Source organism: Trichosurus vulpecula, chromosome 1, assembly GCF_011100635.1.
Source record: "Trichosurus vulpecula isolate mTriVul1 chromosome 1, mTriVul1.pri, whole genome shotgun sequence".
NCBI lineage: Eukaryota > Metazoa > Chordata > Mammalia > Diprotodontia > Phalangeridae > Trichosurus > Trichosurus vulpecula.
In genome coordinates, this window is record NC_050573.1 from 552,898,681 (window position 1) to 552,918,771 (window position 20,091).

At 35.7% G+C, this 20,091-nt stretch overlaps 1 protein-coding gene across 1 annotated transcript in view; it reads left to right on the forward strand.

Moving 5' to 3' along the window:
• Positions 1-20,091, forward strand: part of SMG1 (SMG1 nonsense mediated mRNA decay associated PI3K related kinase) — a 122,150-nt gene that overhangs the window by 16,047 nt on the left and 86,012 nt on the right. The window contains exons 2-6 of the mRNA XM_036741710.1: positions 11,415-11,578; positions 11,670-11,825; positions 14,927-15,063; positions 15,470-15,528; positions 16,688-16,901. Coding sequence (XP_036597605.1) covers positions 11,415-11,578; positions 11,670-11,825; positions 14,927-15,063; positions 15,470-15,528; positions 16,688-16,901 — 730 coding nt within the window. The remainder of the gene's footprint in view (positions 1-11,414; positions 11,579-11,669; positions 11,826-14,926; positions 15,064-15,469; positions 15,529-16,687; positions 16,902-20,091) is intronic.

The window sequence follows — 20,091 nt, forward strand, 5'->3', positions numbered from 1 at the left end:
ATCTTAATAAAATTACTTTATACTTTATATTTGAGAAGCCTCTGAGTTTAATGTTGGGTTTCATTGTTGTCCCACACAGTTGGAACTGTTATTTGCCTCTTTTTGTATTCCTAGTGTTTAGCACAGTACATGGCACATAGTAGGTGCTTAATAAATATCTGACTAGTTGCATTTCTTTTTAAGACTTTCTTCATACTATAGTGGTAAGACAAAATTCATGAACTCAAGAGAGGACCATGAACATGCCTAAATGGTTCAGAATCTTGAAGTATAAGGAATTCTCTAGGTAAAAGGCAGAGGAAGTATAACATTTATGTAGACTCCAGAGGATCAGATTCAAGGACCGATGCCTCCAGTTTGATATTTTGGCAATAATATTCCAAATCCAGTAAGCGCTGCTCACTGTAGTAACAAGGAAATTATAACGAAATATTATAGAAAGGAACCAAGCCATACTGTAGCTTCCCCTCGGTGCTAAGTCCTTCCTATAAAAAGATCACTTATGAATCCTAACTCTGAGCACAGCACTCTCTTCTGCAGTTCTGCTGACTCCAAGTTTCTGGATCTCTGCACACCTCTCTTGTTCAGCACCCTACGCACTCTTCTCTGCTTCTGAATCCTGCTGCTCACTGCTCTGCTGCTCCCAGACCTGGACTCTCTTTTTATACAGTCCTAGCAGTCATCTGATTGACTAGAACTCAGCTCACATATCATTGACTCTGGTCTTAGCAACTCCCCTTAGGGCTCTAAGGGCTAAGCCCATTTTGGCTTAGCACTTAGTAAGTATAATCAGGCCTTCCCACCTGAGCCCTATTGAATGGGTGGGGAAGATCTTTGATCAGATTAACACTACACATACCTATTGGAAAACAGCTCTTGGTGGTATATATTTATGTTAATTCCTTAGTAGACTTTTATTGGCAATGTTTGATGCAGATATTTTAATACTTCTCTTTTAATTCTGTCTTAATTGATTTTGTGCGAAAGCTCTTAAATTTTATGTAGCAAAAATCATTTCCTTTTGATAACTTAATATAAATATATATAAACAAGCTATACACAGGTTAAATAGGAAATAATTAAAAGAGGGAAAGCATTAGAATTAAGAGTGATTGGGAAAAGCTTTTTATAGAAGATGGGATTTTAGCTGGAACTTAAAGGAATAATATTAAGTGAATACCTGTCTTGAACTTCCTTGCTTTAAATAGACTGTTGGCACTTAAAGGTAATTAAAAATCAGTATGCATTCTGCATACTAGTGAGTGTGTGGTCTGTATTTTAGGTTTTCTTCCCTATATTCACAAGAATATGTGCAAAATTATATATTGAATGCTGAATCTAATATACTGTGCAAAATTTTGGCCATTAAATTTTTAGGTTTTAATTAAATTACATATTGATTTATCTTTTATGATGTTGTTTTTAACAATTGTAACTCATGCACCAGTCAGTTTTTATTGCACATCCATGTCTCAGAGCTGCCAAACAATAAGCATTAAGCCCCTACTATGTGCTACGCCCTATGTCAGTGCAGGAGATCCAAAGACAGTACTGGGGGTTATAGGAAGATACAGAAGTTTAACAAGATCTGTTTTGTCAAGGAGCATAAAGTCTAATGTCAGAGGTACTGACACACATGATAAAACACTGAACAATGCAAAATAATCTATAATTTTAACTAGTAAATTGTGTGGCACAAAAATATGGGTATTTAGGAATTCTAAGAATTTGGAAACTCATTGAAGGATATTGCAGGGTAAAAAGCTAATGCAGTCTTTTTATTTTGGTAGGGAGACTTTTATTTTTATTTTCAATAAACAAGCATTTAATTTCTCTCCCCTTCCTTTTAAAAAATAAACACAATGGTTACAACACATATAGTTGCTAAATCTTGTCCTTCTAAGATTTGAGTTATCTGCAACATCTCACAACCTTTTTTTTTTTATTCATATGGCCAGCATCCTAATTCAAGTCCTTATCGTGATTATCTGTACCATTGCAACAGCTTTCCTATTTGGACTCTTAGCCTCTAGTCTCTTGTCTCTCCAATCCACCCTTTACACAGCTGCCAAAAGAAGTTTCCTCAAGGACTAGCCTGACTATGTCACCCTCTCACTTAAATACTTTTTTTAAATTTAATTTATTTAATATATTTAGTTTTCAGCATTGATTTTCACAAGAGTTTGAATTACAAATTTTCTCCCTATTTCTACCGTCCCCCCCCCCCACTCCAAGATGATGTGTATTCTGGTTGCCCTGTTCCCCAGTCAGCCCACCCTTCTGTCACCCCACTCCCCTCCCATCCCCTTTTCCTTTCCTTTCTTGTAGGGCAAGATAAATTTCTATGCCCCATTGCCTGTGTATCTTATTTTCTAGTTGCATGCAAAAACTTTTTTTTGTTGTTTTTGAACATCAGTTTTTAAAACTTTGAGTTCCAAATTCTCTTCCCTTCCCACCCACCCTCCCTAAAAAGTCAAGCAATTCAACATAGGCCACATGTGTATCATTATGTATAACCCTTCCACAATACTCATGTTGTGAAAGACTAACTATATTTTGCTCCTTCCTAACCTATCCCCCTTTATCCAATTTTCTCCCTTGGCCCTGTCCCCTTTCGGAAGTGTTTGTTTTTGATTACCTCCTCCCCCATCTGCCCTCCCTTCTATCATCCCCCCTTTTTTAATCTTCTTCCTCCTTCTTTCCTGTGGGGTAAGATACCCAATTGAGTCTATATGGTATTCCCTCCTCAGTTCAAATCTGATGAGAGCAAGATTCACTCATTCCCCCTCACCCTACCTCTCTTCTCTTCGTACAGAACTGCTTTCTCTTGCCACTTTTATGCAAGATAATTTACCCCATTCTGTCTCTCCCTTTCTCCTTCTCTCAATATATTCCTCTCTCATCCCTTAATTTGATTTTATTTCTTTTTGATATCATCCCTTCATCTTCAACTCACCCTGTGCCCTCTCTCTCTCTCTCTGTCTTTCTCTCTCTCTATATATATATATATACACACACACACACACACACACACACACACACACACACATACATATATACATACATACACATTCACATATATACACACACAAACACACACACATAAACATATATATGTATATATATGCATACTCCCTTCAGCTACCCTAATACTGAGGTCTCATGAATCAAACACATCATCTTTCCATGTAGGAATGTAAACCAAACAGTTCAACTTTAATAAGTCCCTTGGCAATTTCTTTTTCTTGTTCTTTTTCTTGATTACCTTTTCATGCTTCTCTTGATTCTTATGTTTGAAAGTCAAATTTTCTATTCAGCTCTGGTCTTTTCACTGAGAAAGCTTGAAAGTCCTCTATTTTATTGAAACTCCATATTTTGCCTTGGAGCATGATACTCAGTTTTGCTGGGTAGGTGATTCTTGGCTCCAGTCCTAGCTCCACTGACCTCTAGAATATCGTATTCCAAGCCCTTCGATCTCTTAATGTAGGAGCTGCTAGATCTTGTGTTATTCTGATTGTGTTTCCACAATACTCAAATTGTTTTTTTCTGGCTGCTTGCAGTATTTTCTCCTTGATCTGGGAGCTCTGGAATTTGGCGGCAATATTCCTAGGAGATTTCTTTTTGGGATCTATTTGAGGAGGCGATCTGTGGATTCTTTCAATTTCTGTTTTACCCTGTGACTCTAGAATATCAGGGCAGTTCTCCTTGATAATTTCTTGAAAGATGATATCTAGGCTCTTTTTTTGATCATGGCTTTCAGGTAGTCCAATAATTTTTAAATTATCTCTCCTGGATCTATTTTCTAGGTCAGTGGTTTTTCCAATGAGATATTTCACATTGTCTTCCACTTTTTCATTCCTTTGGTTCTGTTTTATAATATCTTGATTTCTCATGAAGTCACTAGCTGCCACTTGCTCCAATCTAGTTTTTAAGGTACTATTTTCTTCAGTGGTCTTTTGGACCTCCTTTTCCATTTGGCTAATTCTGCCTTTCAAGGCATTCTTCTCCTCATTGGCTTTTTGGAGCTCTTTTGCCATTTGAGTTAGTCTATTTTTTAAGGTGTTGTTTTTTTCAGCATATTTTTCAGTATTTTTTGGGTCTCCTTTAGCAAGTCATTGACTTGTTTTTCATGGTTTTCTCACATCCTTCTCATTTCTCTTCCCAATTTTTCCTCTACTTCGCTAACTTGCTTTTCCAAATCCTTTTTAAGCTCTTCCATGGCCTGAGATCAGTTCATGTTTTTCTTGGAGGCTTTTGATGTAGGCTCTTTGACTTTGTTGACTTCTTCTAGCTGTATGTTTTCATCTTCTTTGTCACCAAAGTAGGATTCCAAAGTCTGAGACTGAATCTGGGTGCGTTTTCGCTGCCTGGCCATGTTCCCAGCCAACTTACTTGACCCTTGAGTTTTTCAGCGGGATATGACTGCTTGTAGAGTAAAGGGTTCTATGTTCCAAGCTTGGACGGATGCACTGTTGATTTCAGAGCTATCACAGCCAGCTCTGCCACACCAGCACTCCTCCTTGCCTAAGAACCCCCAACCCAGACTGGACTTAGATCTTCAGCAGGCTGTGCACTCCTGCTCTAATCTGCCACTTAATTCCTCCCACCAGGTGGGCCTGGGGCCAGAAGCAACTGCAGCTGTAGTTCTGTAGCTGCTCCACCTCCGCTATCCCGGGGTGGAATGACAAACTCCTTCCACTCCCTCAGCGTTTCCCACTAACCTTCTCTGTTGTCTTTGGTGTTTGTGGGTTGAGAAGTCTGGTAACTGCCACAGCTCACTGATTTAGGGTGCTAGGGCCTGTTCCGCCCGGTTTCTGGTCTGGTTGGTCCGCTCGGCCCATCCTGGGCTCTGCTGGGCTCTGCTCCGCTCCCAGCTCCGTGTGGGATAGACCTCACCCAGAGACCATCCAGGCTGTCCTGGGCTGGATCCCTGCTTCCCTCTGCTATTTTGTGGGTTCTGCAGTTCTAGAATTGGTTCAGAGCCATTTTTTATAGGTTTTTGGAGGGACTTGGCGGGGAGCTCATGCTAGTCCCTGCTTTTCAGCTGCCATCTTGGCTCCGCCCCCCTCACTTTAATACTTTCAGTGGGTTCCTATTGCTTCTAGAATAAAGTAAAAACTCCTTACCTTGGCACTTAAAACCCTTTATAATATATATCTAGTGTCTTTCTCTGTCTGTCTTTGCCTTCATCCATTCTTTCCTCCCTTCTCAGTGGGACTTCTCTAGATCTTCTGACCCTACCTTAGGATCCAACAAAAGATATCTGATTGAGCAAATTTTAAAAACACACACAAAAAAATCCCAACCCTTCAGTACCTATGTAGTCTGTCAAAACAAATTCACACGTTAGCATGTCCAAAAATTTATATTCGTTTATGCATAATAGTTTCACCTCTCCATTAGGAGAGGAATGGATAATTCATCATCATTCTTTGACCTTGTGGTATATCATTGTTTTGATCGGAGTTCTAGTCTTTTAGAGGTGTTTTTTCTATAATATTGTCTAATTGTATAAGTTGTTCTAGTTTAATATTCACTTTGCTCTGTGTTAGTTCCTAACGATTCCAGTTTCCTCTGAAATTTTCTGTCTCATAATTTCTTTGAGCACAAAAATAATTCATTATAGTCATATAGTAAAATTTGTGTAGCCATTGCCCAGTAGGACACCTCCTTTGCTTCCAGTTTTTGGCTACCATGAAAAGAACTGCTATAAATTTGTGTGTGTGTGTGTGTCCGTGTGTCTTTTTGCTTTTTCCTTGATTACTTTGGGGTATAGGTCTAGTAGTAGTTATATAATTGGTTCAGAAGATATGAAATGTTTGGTAATTTTCTGGGCATAGTTCCAAATTAGGTTGCATTAAGAGGGGCATAATTTCCAGGAAAAGAATAATCATAATTCTCTTGTATTCTTACCTCTTCAGACTTTATTAATTGTTTTTAGTTCAGGACTTTACAGTTTAAGAAGGATATTACTAAGTCAGAGAGTGTACAGAGTAGGGCACTCAGGATGGTGAATGTCCTTCAGTTCGAGGTGTATGAGGATTGGTTGAAGGAACTAGGCATGTTTACTAGGGCTATCGCATGGAGGAGTGATTACACTTGTTCTTTTTGGCTTTAGGGGGCTGAACCAGGTAGAAGTTGCAAAGAGGTGTATTTAGGCTTGATGTCAAGGAAAAGCTTCCTAACAATTAGAGCTCTCTCAGAGTGGAATGGGTCACCTTGAAAGGTGCTCAGTTTCCCCCTCCTTGAGGACCTTTTAGCAGAGGCTGGGTGACAACTTGTGGAATATGTTATAATAGGGATTCCTTTTGTGTATAGTTTGGCCTAAATGGTCGTTGGGATCCCTTCTGATTCTCAGAATTTGTATTTGTATGGCTGCTTCAGGAAGGAGATGAGGCTCAGAGAAAAAGTGCCTTCAGTCATTGACCCCTTTTTACAGATGAAGAAATGATTCACAGAGAGATTAAGGGACTTGCAGTGGTCACACAGCTAATTGTCAAAGGTGGACTTTGAACTCAGGACTTCCAAATCATTCTCTGCTTGATCCACAGTGCCACACTACTTAATCACATCCTCACCTCTGCCTCTCAGATTCCTTGATTTCCTTTAAGGCAAAACTCAAGTTCCACTTTCAACATGAAACCTTCCTGTTACCTCTCTCTTCTTCCCCCGCTCCTGCCCTGCCATTGCATCTGTTTTTTATATACCTGCAAATGTCTATCTTATATCCACTGGCTAGATTGTAAAACTACTTGGGTAAAAAGGATGCTTTCCGTTTTGTCTTTATATCCCCAGAGCCTTATTCAGTACATGGCACGTAGTATGTGCTTAATAAGTGTTTCTTTGATTGACTTTGACCAGAGTTCTTAATTGTGAAGCCAGAGGTCTGGGCTATTTATATTTAATCTTTGACATTTTTCATTCTATTAAGTTGTCTTACAAATATGTTATTTCTAAAAAGCATGGATGGATCTGGAAACCTATTGTCGTTATGGGAGTGTGGAGAAAGGAATACAGGAAAACTTTTATCAAGTTGGGCAGTGGTATTTAATCATTCATTCCAATAATAATAGCTGACATTTATATAGTTCACGTAAGTGCCGTATGCACATGCACATAATCTCTTTCCCTGCCCCTTGTGAGGTAGCTACTTTTATTACCCTTGTCTTATAAATAAGGAAAATAAGGATGAAAAGGATTAAATGATTTGCTTCTGAGGGTCATAGAGTTTGTAGGTGGTAAAGGTGGATTGACCTCAGATCTTACTGATTAAGTCCAGCATTTTTTTCTATTATACCATATATAGTTCTTTGAACAAGCACTTTGAAGCTCCTCCTATTTGTCAGGTACTAGGGCTGTCTATCCACTACACCATGCTGCCTTTCTTTCAATATCTTTAGTATTACAGGACTGGTCTAAACTTAGATTTGAGCTCTCAGCATGGTGGGGTTTTGAGTTTTGTTAACACTGAATTGAATTTCATTATTTTCCATTGACTAAAGAGTTGTCATTTAAGTTCTTAATTTGTGGACTAATATCTATATTCCAATAAGAATTCTCTGTGAACAAAATTCTTGGTAAAAAAAAATTTTATTTTCCAGTTGATGTCCATTTAAGAAATGTGTTCCTATGGGGGAAAATCTCTCCTAAAGGTGGAACTGAAAACTTCCATTGAGCTTGTAATTAGCCTCATATCCCATTGGCAGCATTAAGTATTTTGGGAATGCTGCAGAGCTCTTTTGAGACTATACTAAATCTTTGATCTCTAGAGTTCTTTCTCTTCTTCATTCTAAAGCACAGGAATTTCTTCTCCGGAAAAATATCCTTTCTTTCTACCCATCTAGAAATTAATTACATTCATTTCAACAAGCATTTATTAAGTTGCTATTCCAAATAAAGCACTATGCTAAACGATGGGAGTTATATTAATAGACATGAAGAACAGTCCCTCATGGAACTTAACATTTTACTTGTTCCCTTTGTCCTTTAGCACTTACAATAATTTAACAGCTAAAGTATGTGATAGTACTGTTATTAGATATTGCCTAAAACATCCTTGGGTCTAAGGTTTTAGGTTATTAAAAATTAATCACATCTCAACCTTATCTAGTCTCACTTGTGTATTAATGCCATCTAAAATGAAGTATAACTGTATTTCCATTTAATGTATGTTATAGTTGACTTATGCTTTCTTAATTTTTATCTAATCAGGTTTTTGGTGTTTTCTGTTGTTTCTGCTTCACAGCATATGTTAGTCCCCACAGGTTTAATATTAAGCCAAAACCAGTTAACCCCAAAGCCTTATTTGCTGCATATGTAAATTAATTTTTGAGCAACAAATGTTTTTAACCCACTATCTTCACTAATATTGTAACTACTGTCTTACAGATTGACTTGATGCAAAACATCACAAAGGCTCCATATTTTACAGTATGCGATTTTTGAGGTATGAGATTTAGAAACTTACCTCTCACTGTGGCATGTACATCAAGCTTTAATTTCAGTTTGGTTTTTTAGGGGGACACTCAACCTTTATAACTCCCCTCCATACTGTTTTTAAAGTAATTAAAGGGTCTGGAGTATTTCTGGATCCCTTCTAGGCTCCGTGGCCTCTACCAGTTGACTTTCTTTTCCCAATGAAATGAGGGATGCGCATTCTAGCAGATTTTAGCTTGTTCTATCTTGTGAAATCTCATATCACTTTGGGACTATCACTTTGAGTCTGTAGCTTGTATATTCTATTTAGCCCTGGTGATCACCTTATTATTATCACCTAATTATTTTCTTTTGAGTTTCCCTTTGATTGGGGAAGCTTTTCTTGGTAGCATAGCTTGTCCAGTTACTTTTCTTTAAAATAAGAAAAGAGGGGCAGTCTAGATATTAGAAGAAAACTCTTAAGAGTTTTGTGTGAATGCTAACACCAAAATCAGATCACCATTTTGTTCTCTTAGGTAGACTAGAGTACACTAATAACCCAAGACCTGATCTTTATTCCTGTAAGCAGTATTTTTTTAAATGTTGTATTTCTAAAGGCCCTCATTCTGAAATTCTCAATATTCATTGCCTATGGAATTGTTAAGCTTGTATTTCTTAAGTAACTAGGAACTTGTAGTAAAGTATTTCTTTGTTTTTCTTATAGTCCTAATAACTGACCAATGATCCAAAATTCCTATCAGAAACAGGGTTAAAGTGAGCAAAAAATAAAAATGGGTGATAAAATTAGTTGCATGAATATTGATTAATTTATGTGTACATATAAAAATGTGTGTATGTGTTTATACTTTCACTGAGTTTGAGTTGATTCTTTAGGTGGTTTTGAGATTTCTCTTTGTAAACATTCTTCTATAGTACATGAGAAACATTTCAGTATATCAGTTATACATAATCTTAAAGTTATAGACTTAGAAGGGACTTTAAACATAATCTGCTGCAACCTGCTGAGTACGATCATAGATGAGTAAACTGAAGAAGCCCAGAGGTGGCTGACTTGCCCAAGCTCATATTTGTGGTTATTGGTCATGCTGAGCCTGAACTATAACGAAATCTCATTACTCCTAGCTTAGTGCTCTTTCCACAATACCTTCTTGTAAATAAAAATAGGTACTTATAAAAGTAATTAAGCACCAGGAAATGAAAACATACTCAAATTAAGTTTCCTTGAAGGCACTTAAATATTCAATAAACATTTTATTTATTAGCTGAGTTTCCTAATTTTATACCCATTCAGAAAGGAATAATTGGTAGAACATAGTTTATTAAATAAAATGTGTTATTTTCAGTCATACTGTAAGTTTTTATGGTAAGTTTTTCAATGGCGTAATGTTCCACTTAGTGACTTAAGAGAAGTAATATAATGACATAACAGAAGTATTTAAATTAGCATTGGTTTATGACATATTTGGCAAGTAACCTCACAGTGTGAATTGTTAGAAGTCAGGTAAAGGCAGTTTCTTAAATCTTTGTTTTTCTGTGATAATTTGGAGGTATTATGATTTATATTTGAAGCTTACTGACAATTGTATTTCAATATCTGAAGGAGGGGAAAAAAAGCTTGTCAAAATTTAGAGTACAATTTTGCTTATATCTTAATCATTGTGGTTAATGAATTTTAGATTATTGGGCTTTTGATTTATGTGAGGACTTTTAGTCCTAATTAGACTCAGGTTTGACTGAACCTGTTGGCAGACATCGTATTTAATATGTTTAACATTTCACAGGGGTAAAATAATAGTCTTTTAGGAACAAAGTGGAATATGATGGTAGAATTTGTACAGATTTCAGGTTTATTATTTTCCACCCTTCTTGAAGGGAAATTAAAATGAATAATATATGCAAAAATACACTTTTTTTCCTCCCTAAGGATAAGGAGTAGATAAGAAGTAGAATTTTCATTCCTCCCAGTAACAAATTTAGTCGAAATGATTTGAAGAAGGTATTTTAGCAGTAGCAAATATAATAGAATTCAGATTTTTTCAGTTTATACCTTTAGAAAAGAAATTTTGAGGTTCTTGGTATTTATATTTGTGTTATGCATATATATATAAATACATTGTGTCATTCTTAAACTATCTGTTTTTTTTACATTGACTAAACTGTTTAATTACAGTTGTTTACTAGGTTCTGAGTATCATTTTCACTTCTAAAAAGGTTTTTTTATAAGGTTAAGAATAAAAAAAGACTTAACTCAAAGGTAGCAATTATAGTTTAAATATTTTTCCTTACTAAAACCTTTTTTTCTTGATTTTCTTTATGTCATTTGATACATTTTTTGATGGCAGATTTTACAGTGAATTCTTGAGTATTATACTATATAAATATACTACAGAATTTTACACATTTGCTTTGTGAACTCCTTTTCCCAAATTCTAGTGTTCTGTGCATTCTCTTTTATTTTACAGCATATGAACTTTCAACTTAACTCTTATGTAGTTTAATTGATGTGACATGAATTCAATAACTTGGAAATACCTTTCCCGAAGGTATTATAGTTCTTTAAGAATTAAAGTAGTAATAGCACCTTCCTCTTCTGGCTTCTTTGTTGCCAGTTTCTAAATTTGACTTGGAAGATTCAAAATACTTCTTTTAGTTCTTCTGAATATTTTCTAATTGGGAAAAATAATAAATCATTCCATATATCAAAAGACAGGTGAAAAGGCTTCTGGGAGTCACATGCAAATTTCTAGTGGATTTTAAAAATAGTACAGTATCTCTAATAGAGATCAAATAAGTGACATTTTTATCAAGAGCTAACTTTGAGTGCCTGCTACTACTAAGACAGTTGGCACTTAGAGGATTCAAATCTTAACCTGGAAATCTTAACCTTAAACCTTTTTAATTATTAAGTCTGCTATTACATTACTAGATGAAACTTTTTTCATTGTGTACTTGTGTGTATGTGTGTGTTTTCTTAACAGAACTGATAGTGCATCAGCCGACCCAGATAATTTAAAATACTCTTCATCCAGAGATCGGGGCACTTCTGCCTCGTATGGACTACAACCTTCAAATTCAGCTGTGGTGTCTCGTCAACGGCACGATGATATCAGAGTCCATACTGACATACAAAATGACGAAAAAGGTATATACATTTCTAAATTATGGTTAGAAAGGAGTATTGTGAGTTCACATTGAGTTACTTGATAAAGTAAACTTACATTCACTATTTATAGGTGGCTACAGTGTCAATGGAGGATCTGGGGAAAATACTTATGGTCGGAAGTCGTTGGGGCAAGAGCTGAGAGTTAACAATGTGACCAACCCTGATTTCACCAGTATTCAGCATGGAAATCGTGCTTTAGCCACAAAAGACATGAGGAAATCACAGGGTAAGAGTCCTGAACACTTGGAAAATAAAATATGGTGTGCAGAACTATTTTCCTTTTCTCTTTAGTTCCTGATTTGTCATATAGCCAAAGAGTAAAAAACATGAAATTTACACAGTGACATTTTCCTTTATGTGTTAGTATACAGCTGCTAAAGAAAGTTGTTTCTGCCTTAGAATAATTAGTTCTTAACAAGAGTAACATTATTTGAGAGGGAGTACTTCCAAAGTTATTAACATATTAAATTTAGAAAATGCAAATGTTTTTAAAATAATCTTTTGAGTATTATAAAATCAGATTTTGTTTAAAAAAACTTCATGATGGAATACAGACACAATTCCTGTTCTCAAGTAGTTTTTTATATATTCATGGATATATGGCTTAACAAATATATAAAAATTTTTAAAGCCTGTGTAAGCTGTGTTATGGCGTAGTATATAATTAATTGCTGAAAGAATGGTGTGGACCAGAGATGTCAAACACAGATGACAAACCAAGTTTGACTGAGCTAGACTAAGATGTAATTGGGAAATATTTAATGAAATAAAAATTCATTAGAATATAGGTAATGTTAGGTAATGTTAACATGTGTTTTTCTAAGTCAATATGCAATTGAAGGGATCTGCAGGTAAGATTATTGGATAGTTTCTGTTGAGTTTGATAGCACTGATGTGGACCAGTCCTTCTGACTCTGGACCTCTGGGTCTACAGGGGGTCTCCCTTTAGTGAAAGGAAGAATGTAAATCCACATGAACAAAGCATCGTCAATTTTATCATTATTTAACTTAATAGAATAGAACGTTCATGAGCATTTCTTTAAAACTAATTTTCACTTAAAAAGTACTTGGCTGTCTATGGGCCGTGTGGCCATTCAGAGTTACATAGGATTATTTTATATGGTTATGAAATACTAGGTGATTTTCTTATATTTTTGTGACGGTGAATTTTCCGCACATATGCCATCAAAATTCAAATACCCAAGACAAATGGGAAAAGGAATTAGATCAAAGTCTGAAGCTAATTGATGAAATTGAAAATCTGCAAAGTAGCCAATTCCTTAAATGATTCAGTACAATTGGTGTTTTCTATTAACTGAATAAATTGTACGTCTGTTACTATTTCTTATTATGTAGATGATGTTTTGACTAATAAAATACAAATTTCATTTTAAGTATGCATTACTGAAGTTATGACTGAAGAGAAATTTTTTCATTCTGTGCCTATAATGTGGTGATATTCACGGTATTTTTTTTTTTTTTTAGTAAAAAAGAATCTTCATACTAATGAATATCAAGCACCATTTGTGAAATTAGTGAATTCTTATGTCAGGAGAAAAAGAAATTACTGTGGGCTGGAATAGTCTACAAGTCATGGAGGAAGGCAAAATTTGAGCTAGACCTTGAAGGAAAGTGGAACTTGGACAGGTGGAGAGAAATAAGGGCCTCCCAGGTGGTATGAGTTAAGCCTTAGTTAGGAATCATTATGACTATTACTTTCATTACATTCTTATTGCCATCAACATTAACACCACCATTACTATTAATTTATGTAGCACTCTAAAAGTTAGCGAGTGCTTTATTTATGTTTTCTTGTTAGACTTTGTTGGCAAATCTATAAGGTAGGTAGAATAGCGATTATTCCCATTTTATAGATGGAGAACCTAAGGCTCAGAGAAGTTGTTTGTCGCCTGTAAACCTTCAGAGGTGGGGTTTGACCATTTAGCAGTGTATCCGCTATTCCACATTGGTTATAAAATGAAAGGTGTGTGCTGGGAATGGAATAGAGTTTGACTGGAGGGGAGTAGTGGGGTCACCATACCTGGGTGATAAAGTCCAAGCATTCAGTCTTATTTTCTGTCCAGATGAGGCTCATCCTAAGCTGCCACGTTTGTTGAATGGATGAATTTATATAAATTACATTTATTTTAATCTTATAGCAGGCAAACTGGGGCAATCTCCACAGTTACAGAACTGAACATAAAGTCTACTTTTTTTGCTACATGTAATATACTCTTCTGAAATATGCTAACCTTTTTGTTCGTGTAAATAATGTTTCTTTTCAGCTTCGTTAGAATGGCGTGTTGATCTGTTACTCAAACTTTTTTTGATCACAGCCCTGTATATGCCGTGAGGAATTCTGGAAAGAATTGAGACACTTGTGCCACCTCACAACTTTAAGAACGATAGTTTAGTTGCATACATTTCATAACTTATTGAGATCTGCTACATTTGGATCCTTTGAGAATCCCTGGTCTAGTGTAATATAACTAAGCTGATTTTGTTTACTCTTTGATTTGAAGTCACAAGATTTTTTTTTGAGGGGGAGGGGGCTTGGCGGTGAACTTAGAACCATAGAATTTTAGATGCAGTAAGAAAAGTTCTTGGGAATCTAGATGCGTCAGGGATTTAAGCCATCTCTATCAGCCTTTCTATTTAGGTTCCAGAGAGAAATGAAATCTTCTAACTTCGTTACTAAATAGCGTCTATTACCTATTTATGTTTTACCATAGATAAAATGGAATTCTGTATTTTGTTAAAAGAACTGAAGTGAGTCTCTGGTATAAAATATCAGTGTATATGTTGGTTTTTTTTTTAAGTACATTTTTATGTTATCCCCTTGTTGTTAGATACTTATTTTCTTTAAAAAATGAAGGAACTTGACTTGAAGTTTTCTCCATTTTTCTTTCAGCTGTTATGATCCATTTTTAGTGGTTGTTAAAAATGAGTAGAAAAACAGGGATTCAGGGATTATTGGATAAGGAATAACAATTATTGGTGAAAACAGTGCTCCCAGTAGCAAATAATAATTGTACCGAGATTAGAAATTGAGAAATATAGAGAAACATCCCCTTAGCTACTGGAATATTAAGCTTTGCCCATTATTCCTGATACTTGTTGGGATCTTTTCCTTCACCTGTCTGCTGAAAGATTGGATAGTGTTTAGGAAGAAACTGGCAGAAACTTAACAAAACCTTTCTCTTAAAAAGGTTTTCTAAAAGGAATAGTGTGCTCACAACTGCTTTGCTTTGTAATTTGAAATAATACGTTGGGCTAAAGTTGATGCTGCTACATAATCTTATGGAAAATACAATTTTATATTTATAGAGCGATCGTTGTCTTACTCTGATGAGTCTCGACTGTCAAATCTTCTTCGGAGGATTACCCGGGAAGATGACAGAGACCGAAGACTGGCTACTGTAAAGCAATTGAAAGAATTCATTCAGCAACCAGAAAATAAGCTGGTCAGTCTGTTCATTTCTATTTAAGCAAGATATGGAAATAAGATCTTTATTTGTATAATTAAATCTTTTTTTTTTCAAGTGGGAGTGGGTGGAGAGGACAGAAGAAGGAATTTTTTCTTGGAAATAACAGGGTGCTAATTTCTGATTCATTTGATCTGTTTGATGCAGCACTTTGTGCAGTGCTAGTATTGGGGCAGGAACATATGTGTATATATGTAGTGGCTTTGATAGGGCAGGCAAGTCTGTGCAGAGGTAAATCATTTTAATTATATACATTTTCTTTTTAAAAAAATGCATTTTCATGGGCCAATTTCCAAGACGTTACTCAAGAGCTCTCAAAGGTAATAAAAATGAAAAAAAAAATAATAGAAGTATGAAATTTTTCTGTATTTTCTTCCTTTTCCAGGTACTAGTTAAGCAGCTAGATAATATCTTGGCAGCTATACATGATGTACTTAATGAGAGGTAAGGTGGAATAAACTGGAAGTTACTTTAATCTAGATAATGTTATCTCTTTTACTTTTACATGTATATAAATAAATGTTAGCTAAAATAAGATTGTTCAGAGCAAATACCAACATGTGATATTTTCAATGAAGAATTGAGGCAGGGCAAGGACTAATTTATAACTCTTAACCTAGACTAAATGAAGCCTTCAGATCAGTGATATCCCCTCTAGGTATATACTCAAGTAACAAATTTAGAAAGTTTGCAAGTATAATGTTGCTAGGTTCTTTTCATTTAAGCCTCCTTCCTTAAGCTAAATGTTTATCCTGTTTCTCCAAAAGTGGTGAGGGCATTCATCATTGTGATTCTTCATCATTTACCCATTGGTGTACTCGTAGCTACAGAGATTCAACAAATTTTTTAACAAAAAATGTCAAACTAGTCACAGTGAACCACTAACTTCACCTTTGCCCTTCAATTCCTTGCTTTTTAGAGTGACACTTAATGGATTTTTGCTTTCTGTCTAGCTCATGAGATCATAATAACATTAGAATATTAGAACTCCAAGGGACCTTTAGAGGTAATCTAATCCAGCTACCTCCTTTAACAGATGAAGAAACTGAGACCCAGAATGGTGAATTGACACATAAGTTAGCGGTAGAGGTGGGACTAAAATTTTGGTCTCCTGACTTGTAGTCCAATGCTTTTTATACTCTTGTTATCACATTAATAGGTTCATTAAATCAGTGCTCTTACCCTTCAATTAAACTTTACTATTTAGCCATTCTCTTTTACTCATTGTTTAGCATTTTGCGTTATTTTGTTTTCTAGAATGTTCTGCTATATAGATATAAACATACACATATATATATTTGTATATACTTGGCAGGTTTTCTGGTTTAGATGACTTTTATAGGTCATTTGTATTTAAAAATGGTATTTGAAGCTTGAAGTCAGTCTAAGGCTAGCATTAAATAATTTTTACTCTGTCAGTTTCCAAAAAAAAAATAGAGGAAAGTGAAATATTCAATGCTTTTCCTGTTGCAGAGGGAATATAGTATGCTGCCTTTAAAATTGATTAGACTTCAACCCTTTGATTTTTGTTCAAAAGACCAATTTGTAAAATGTCATTACCTTTCAAAACGAAAACTAACTTTTTCTTTTGGTATCATTACAGTAGCAAATTACTTCAAGAATTGAGACAGGAGGGAGCTTACTCTCTTGGCCTTCTTTGCGCTTCTCTAAGCTACGAGGCTGAGAAAATCTTCAAATGGATTTTTAGCAAATTTAGCTCATCTGCAAAAGATGAAGTTAAACTTCTTTACTTATGTGCCACCTACAAAGCACTAGAGACTGTGGGAGAAAAGAAGGCTTTTTCATCTGTAATGCAGGTAAGACTGAAAAGTAAATTTTACAAAATTATCTCTCTGTATCAGTGCATTACATATTAGGTAGAATAAATGTTTATTAAATGAATGATACTTGAGCGGAAAATTGTACTTAACGCATACTTGGAAGAAAGATGAAGAAAAACTAGAAAAGTTTTCACTAAATATGTCACTTCAATATATCAGCCGTCATACTTGGTATTGAAGACAACATTCATATGGAATCAGTACTTCTGTTTTCCTCTCCTGTGCCATTGTTTAGGACCCTGTTCTGACCTCATTTCCTTTCCTGTTCAATTTGTAGTTGGCCATTTCGATACTATTTTCTTATCCACACTAGAATATTCACTCTTCCCACCTCTGATCTCCTCTTGTTCCTGAGCAGCCAAATAAACACTTCACCTAGGCTGGCGTTACTACGTGGCAGTTCTGATGTTTCTTATATTTGTGTCACGTTCTTCAGCCCCCAACTTCTTGAGGAGATTTGAGGCCATCTGACCCAAAGGGCAAAGTGATCTAACAATTAGAGCTATTCATATAGAAATGTGGTACATTGGGAGGTAATAGGTTCTCCCTTATTTTATGTCTTCAAGAGAAGATTGGAAGACTGGTTGTTAAATTGTAAAGGGCTTCTTCTTCTGGCAGTGGTTGGACTAGGTGACCTCTGCGGTTTCTTCCAGCTCTTAAAGGAGGCTCATTCTGTAACTTTCTCAGGTTTTCACTCAAACTCTTCCTTCTCTTCAATCCAGAGAAAGATTGGTTTTCTCTTTGTCAAAGAAAACCTCTTTCTACCTGTACTTTATCCCACGCCTTCCCGACTCCTCTGAGACCTTACTGCCAAATAGCACATTTTTCAGGAACTTACATCCATTCCATATTTCACATACCTTCAATGTTTTCTTTGCTGTCCCTTTCCTTCATGCTCCTGTCTTGCCTTTTGTTAAAAGATATCTCTGTTGTGCTTTCAGATTGAAAGAGTGATCTGCTCTTATTTCTTCATTTCCTTCCCATGCCTCAGCCTCTGTCACCTGGCTTCTGTATTGCAATACTGTACTGTGGTAGTCTTCAAGGTACATATGTAACTGTGAAATCATAGACTTTCAAGAGTTGGAAGAGACCTCAGACTATTTAGTCCAACCTATGTATGAAAAGAAATCCTCTCCACAGCATCCCTGACAGATAGATAACTAGCATTTTCTTGAAGATCTTTCCACTACCTCTTGATTACTTGATAATAATTCTCAGAATCATGGAGTCCAAAACCTGTAGTCATCTAGTGTAACTGGTACCAGAAGAGGAGTTGCTTGTAGATCATCTCCAAAAAGTAGTCGCCTAACCACTTGTTTGAAGACCCACTTGGATTAAGTAATCCATTCCACTTTTGGAAAGTCCTGATTGTTAGGAAGTTTCCTCTCAAATTTAAGGTGGTACTAAGGTAAACTAGGTGGTACAGTGGAGAGTACCAAGCCTAGAGTCAGGAAGACTTATCTTCCTGAGTTTAAATCTGGCCTCAGACACTTACTAGCTATGTGACCATGGGCAAATCACTTAACCCTCTTTGCCCCAGTTTCCTCATCCGTAAAATGAGCTAGAAAAGGAAATGGCAAACCACTCTTTGCTGAGAAAACCGCAAATGGGGTCACGGAGTTGGACACTATTGAAACGACTAAACAACAAACAGCGACAATAACAACAGGGCCTCCTAAATTGAGCCAAAATATATTCTACAGCTCTCATGTGGACCACCAAACCCCTCACCTTCCAGTATGCTCCAGGATAAATGTCTCCAGTTTGTTCACATATGGCTTATTCTCCAGTTTGTTAGTTTTTGGCTTCTCAGGTTTTCTTAACAACTGAAATAGAAAGATGTGAAGCAGGATATCCATAGTAAGAGCACCACTAATGAAGTTAACTAGTAATTTATAGTTGGAGTTTTTTTGAAGTGCCAGTGCGATCTTATTTAATCCTAAGGTTCCTGACTGAGGAACTAGTCTAATGCTGTCGTCATTAGTCTCTTATGTCTTTCAGGGTATGAGAAAATTTGGGCTCCCCTGACATGTTTTGGACTAAGTATAAACAATTTAGCAGTTCAGCTTTCATTTTTATACAACTTATAATCAACATATTCGTGTGTGTGTGTGTGTGTATTATGTTATATATTTATATATTATACAACTTAAATTCAATATAAAGCTAATGGTTGCTTACTTATATTCAAGACACCAGCATCAAATCACCCTCAGAACAGTGATAGATTACATAACCATTAGTAAATTGCCAACATTAAACCAAGAAATTTTTACTGTTTAACTTGGTATGAAAGTCTTTGAGAAGGGAGTACATGGACCACAGATGGAAATGTGCCTGTGTAAAGTCAGAAAGTTAATTATTGCAATCATCAATTGAGTCTTTTATGTAGGCTAGTTAGAATTGAATGGAAAATTGTTGCTAGTCTTAAAATTTGCTCAACTTAACGTTTATCAATTCAGCCTTGTCCAAGTGATAAGTACCAGTTTAGAAATAGGTAACAATAGTTTCTTTTTTTTCTTTTAATTTTTAATTTATGGAATAAAACAAGTGTTTCCATAACTGTAGTACAATTAAAAAAAAGATAATTACATATGGAACAGCAGATCCACTATGAACAACTTGCTATTCCTTCTCAACATAGAACAAAGCTGTCTTTTTTCCTTTTTTTTTCCTTCCTCCCCTCTTCCCCACCCCCTGCCCTAGAGATGGCTACCCTTATACACAGATAGGGATGTGTGTGTGTATATTTAAAATTATTCTGTACATCTTCATCAGTTTCTCTGGATGCAGAGAGCATCTGTCTTCATATGTCCTTTATTTTTAATTTGTGTATTTATAATATTCAAAACGACTTATTTGCTCAAAGTCGTTTTAATACATTGTTCTTTTGGTTCCGCTCACTTTGTTCTTCACCATTTCACGTAAATCTTTCCATGCCTTACTCATTTTTTTGTGGCTTATCATTTTTATAGCACAGTAGTTAGTATTCTATCACAACCATATACCACAACCTGTTCAGTCACTCCCTAATTGATGGGTATTGAGTTTTTGACACCACAAGGAGAGCTGCTGTAAACATCCCATTCACATTCAAAGTTATAATTACTATTTGTGAAATTCCCTCAATCTTATTTTTACTCGATGTTTTCTTTCTCAGCCTTTC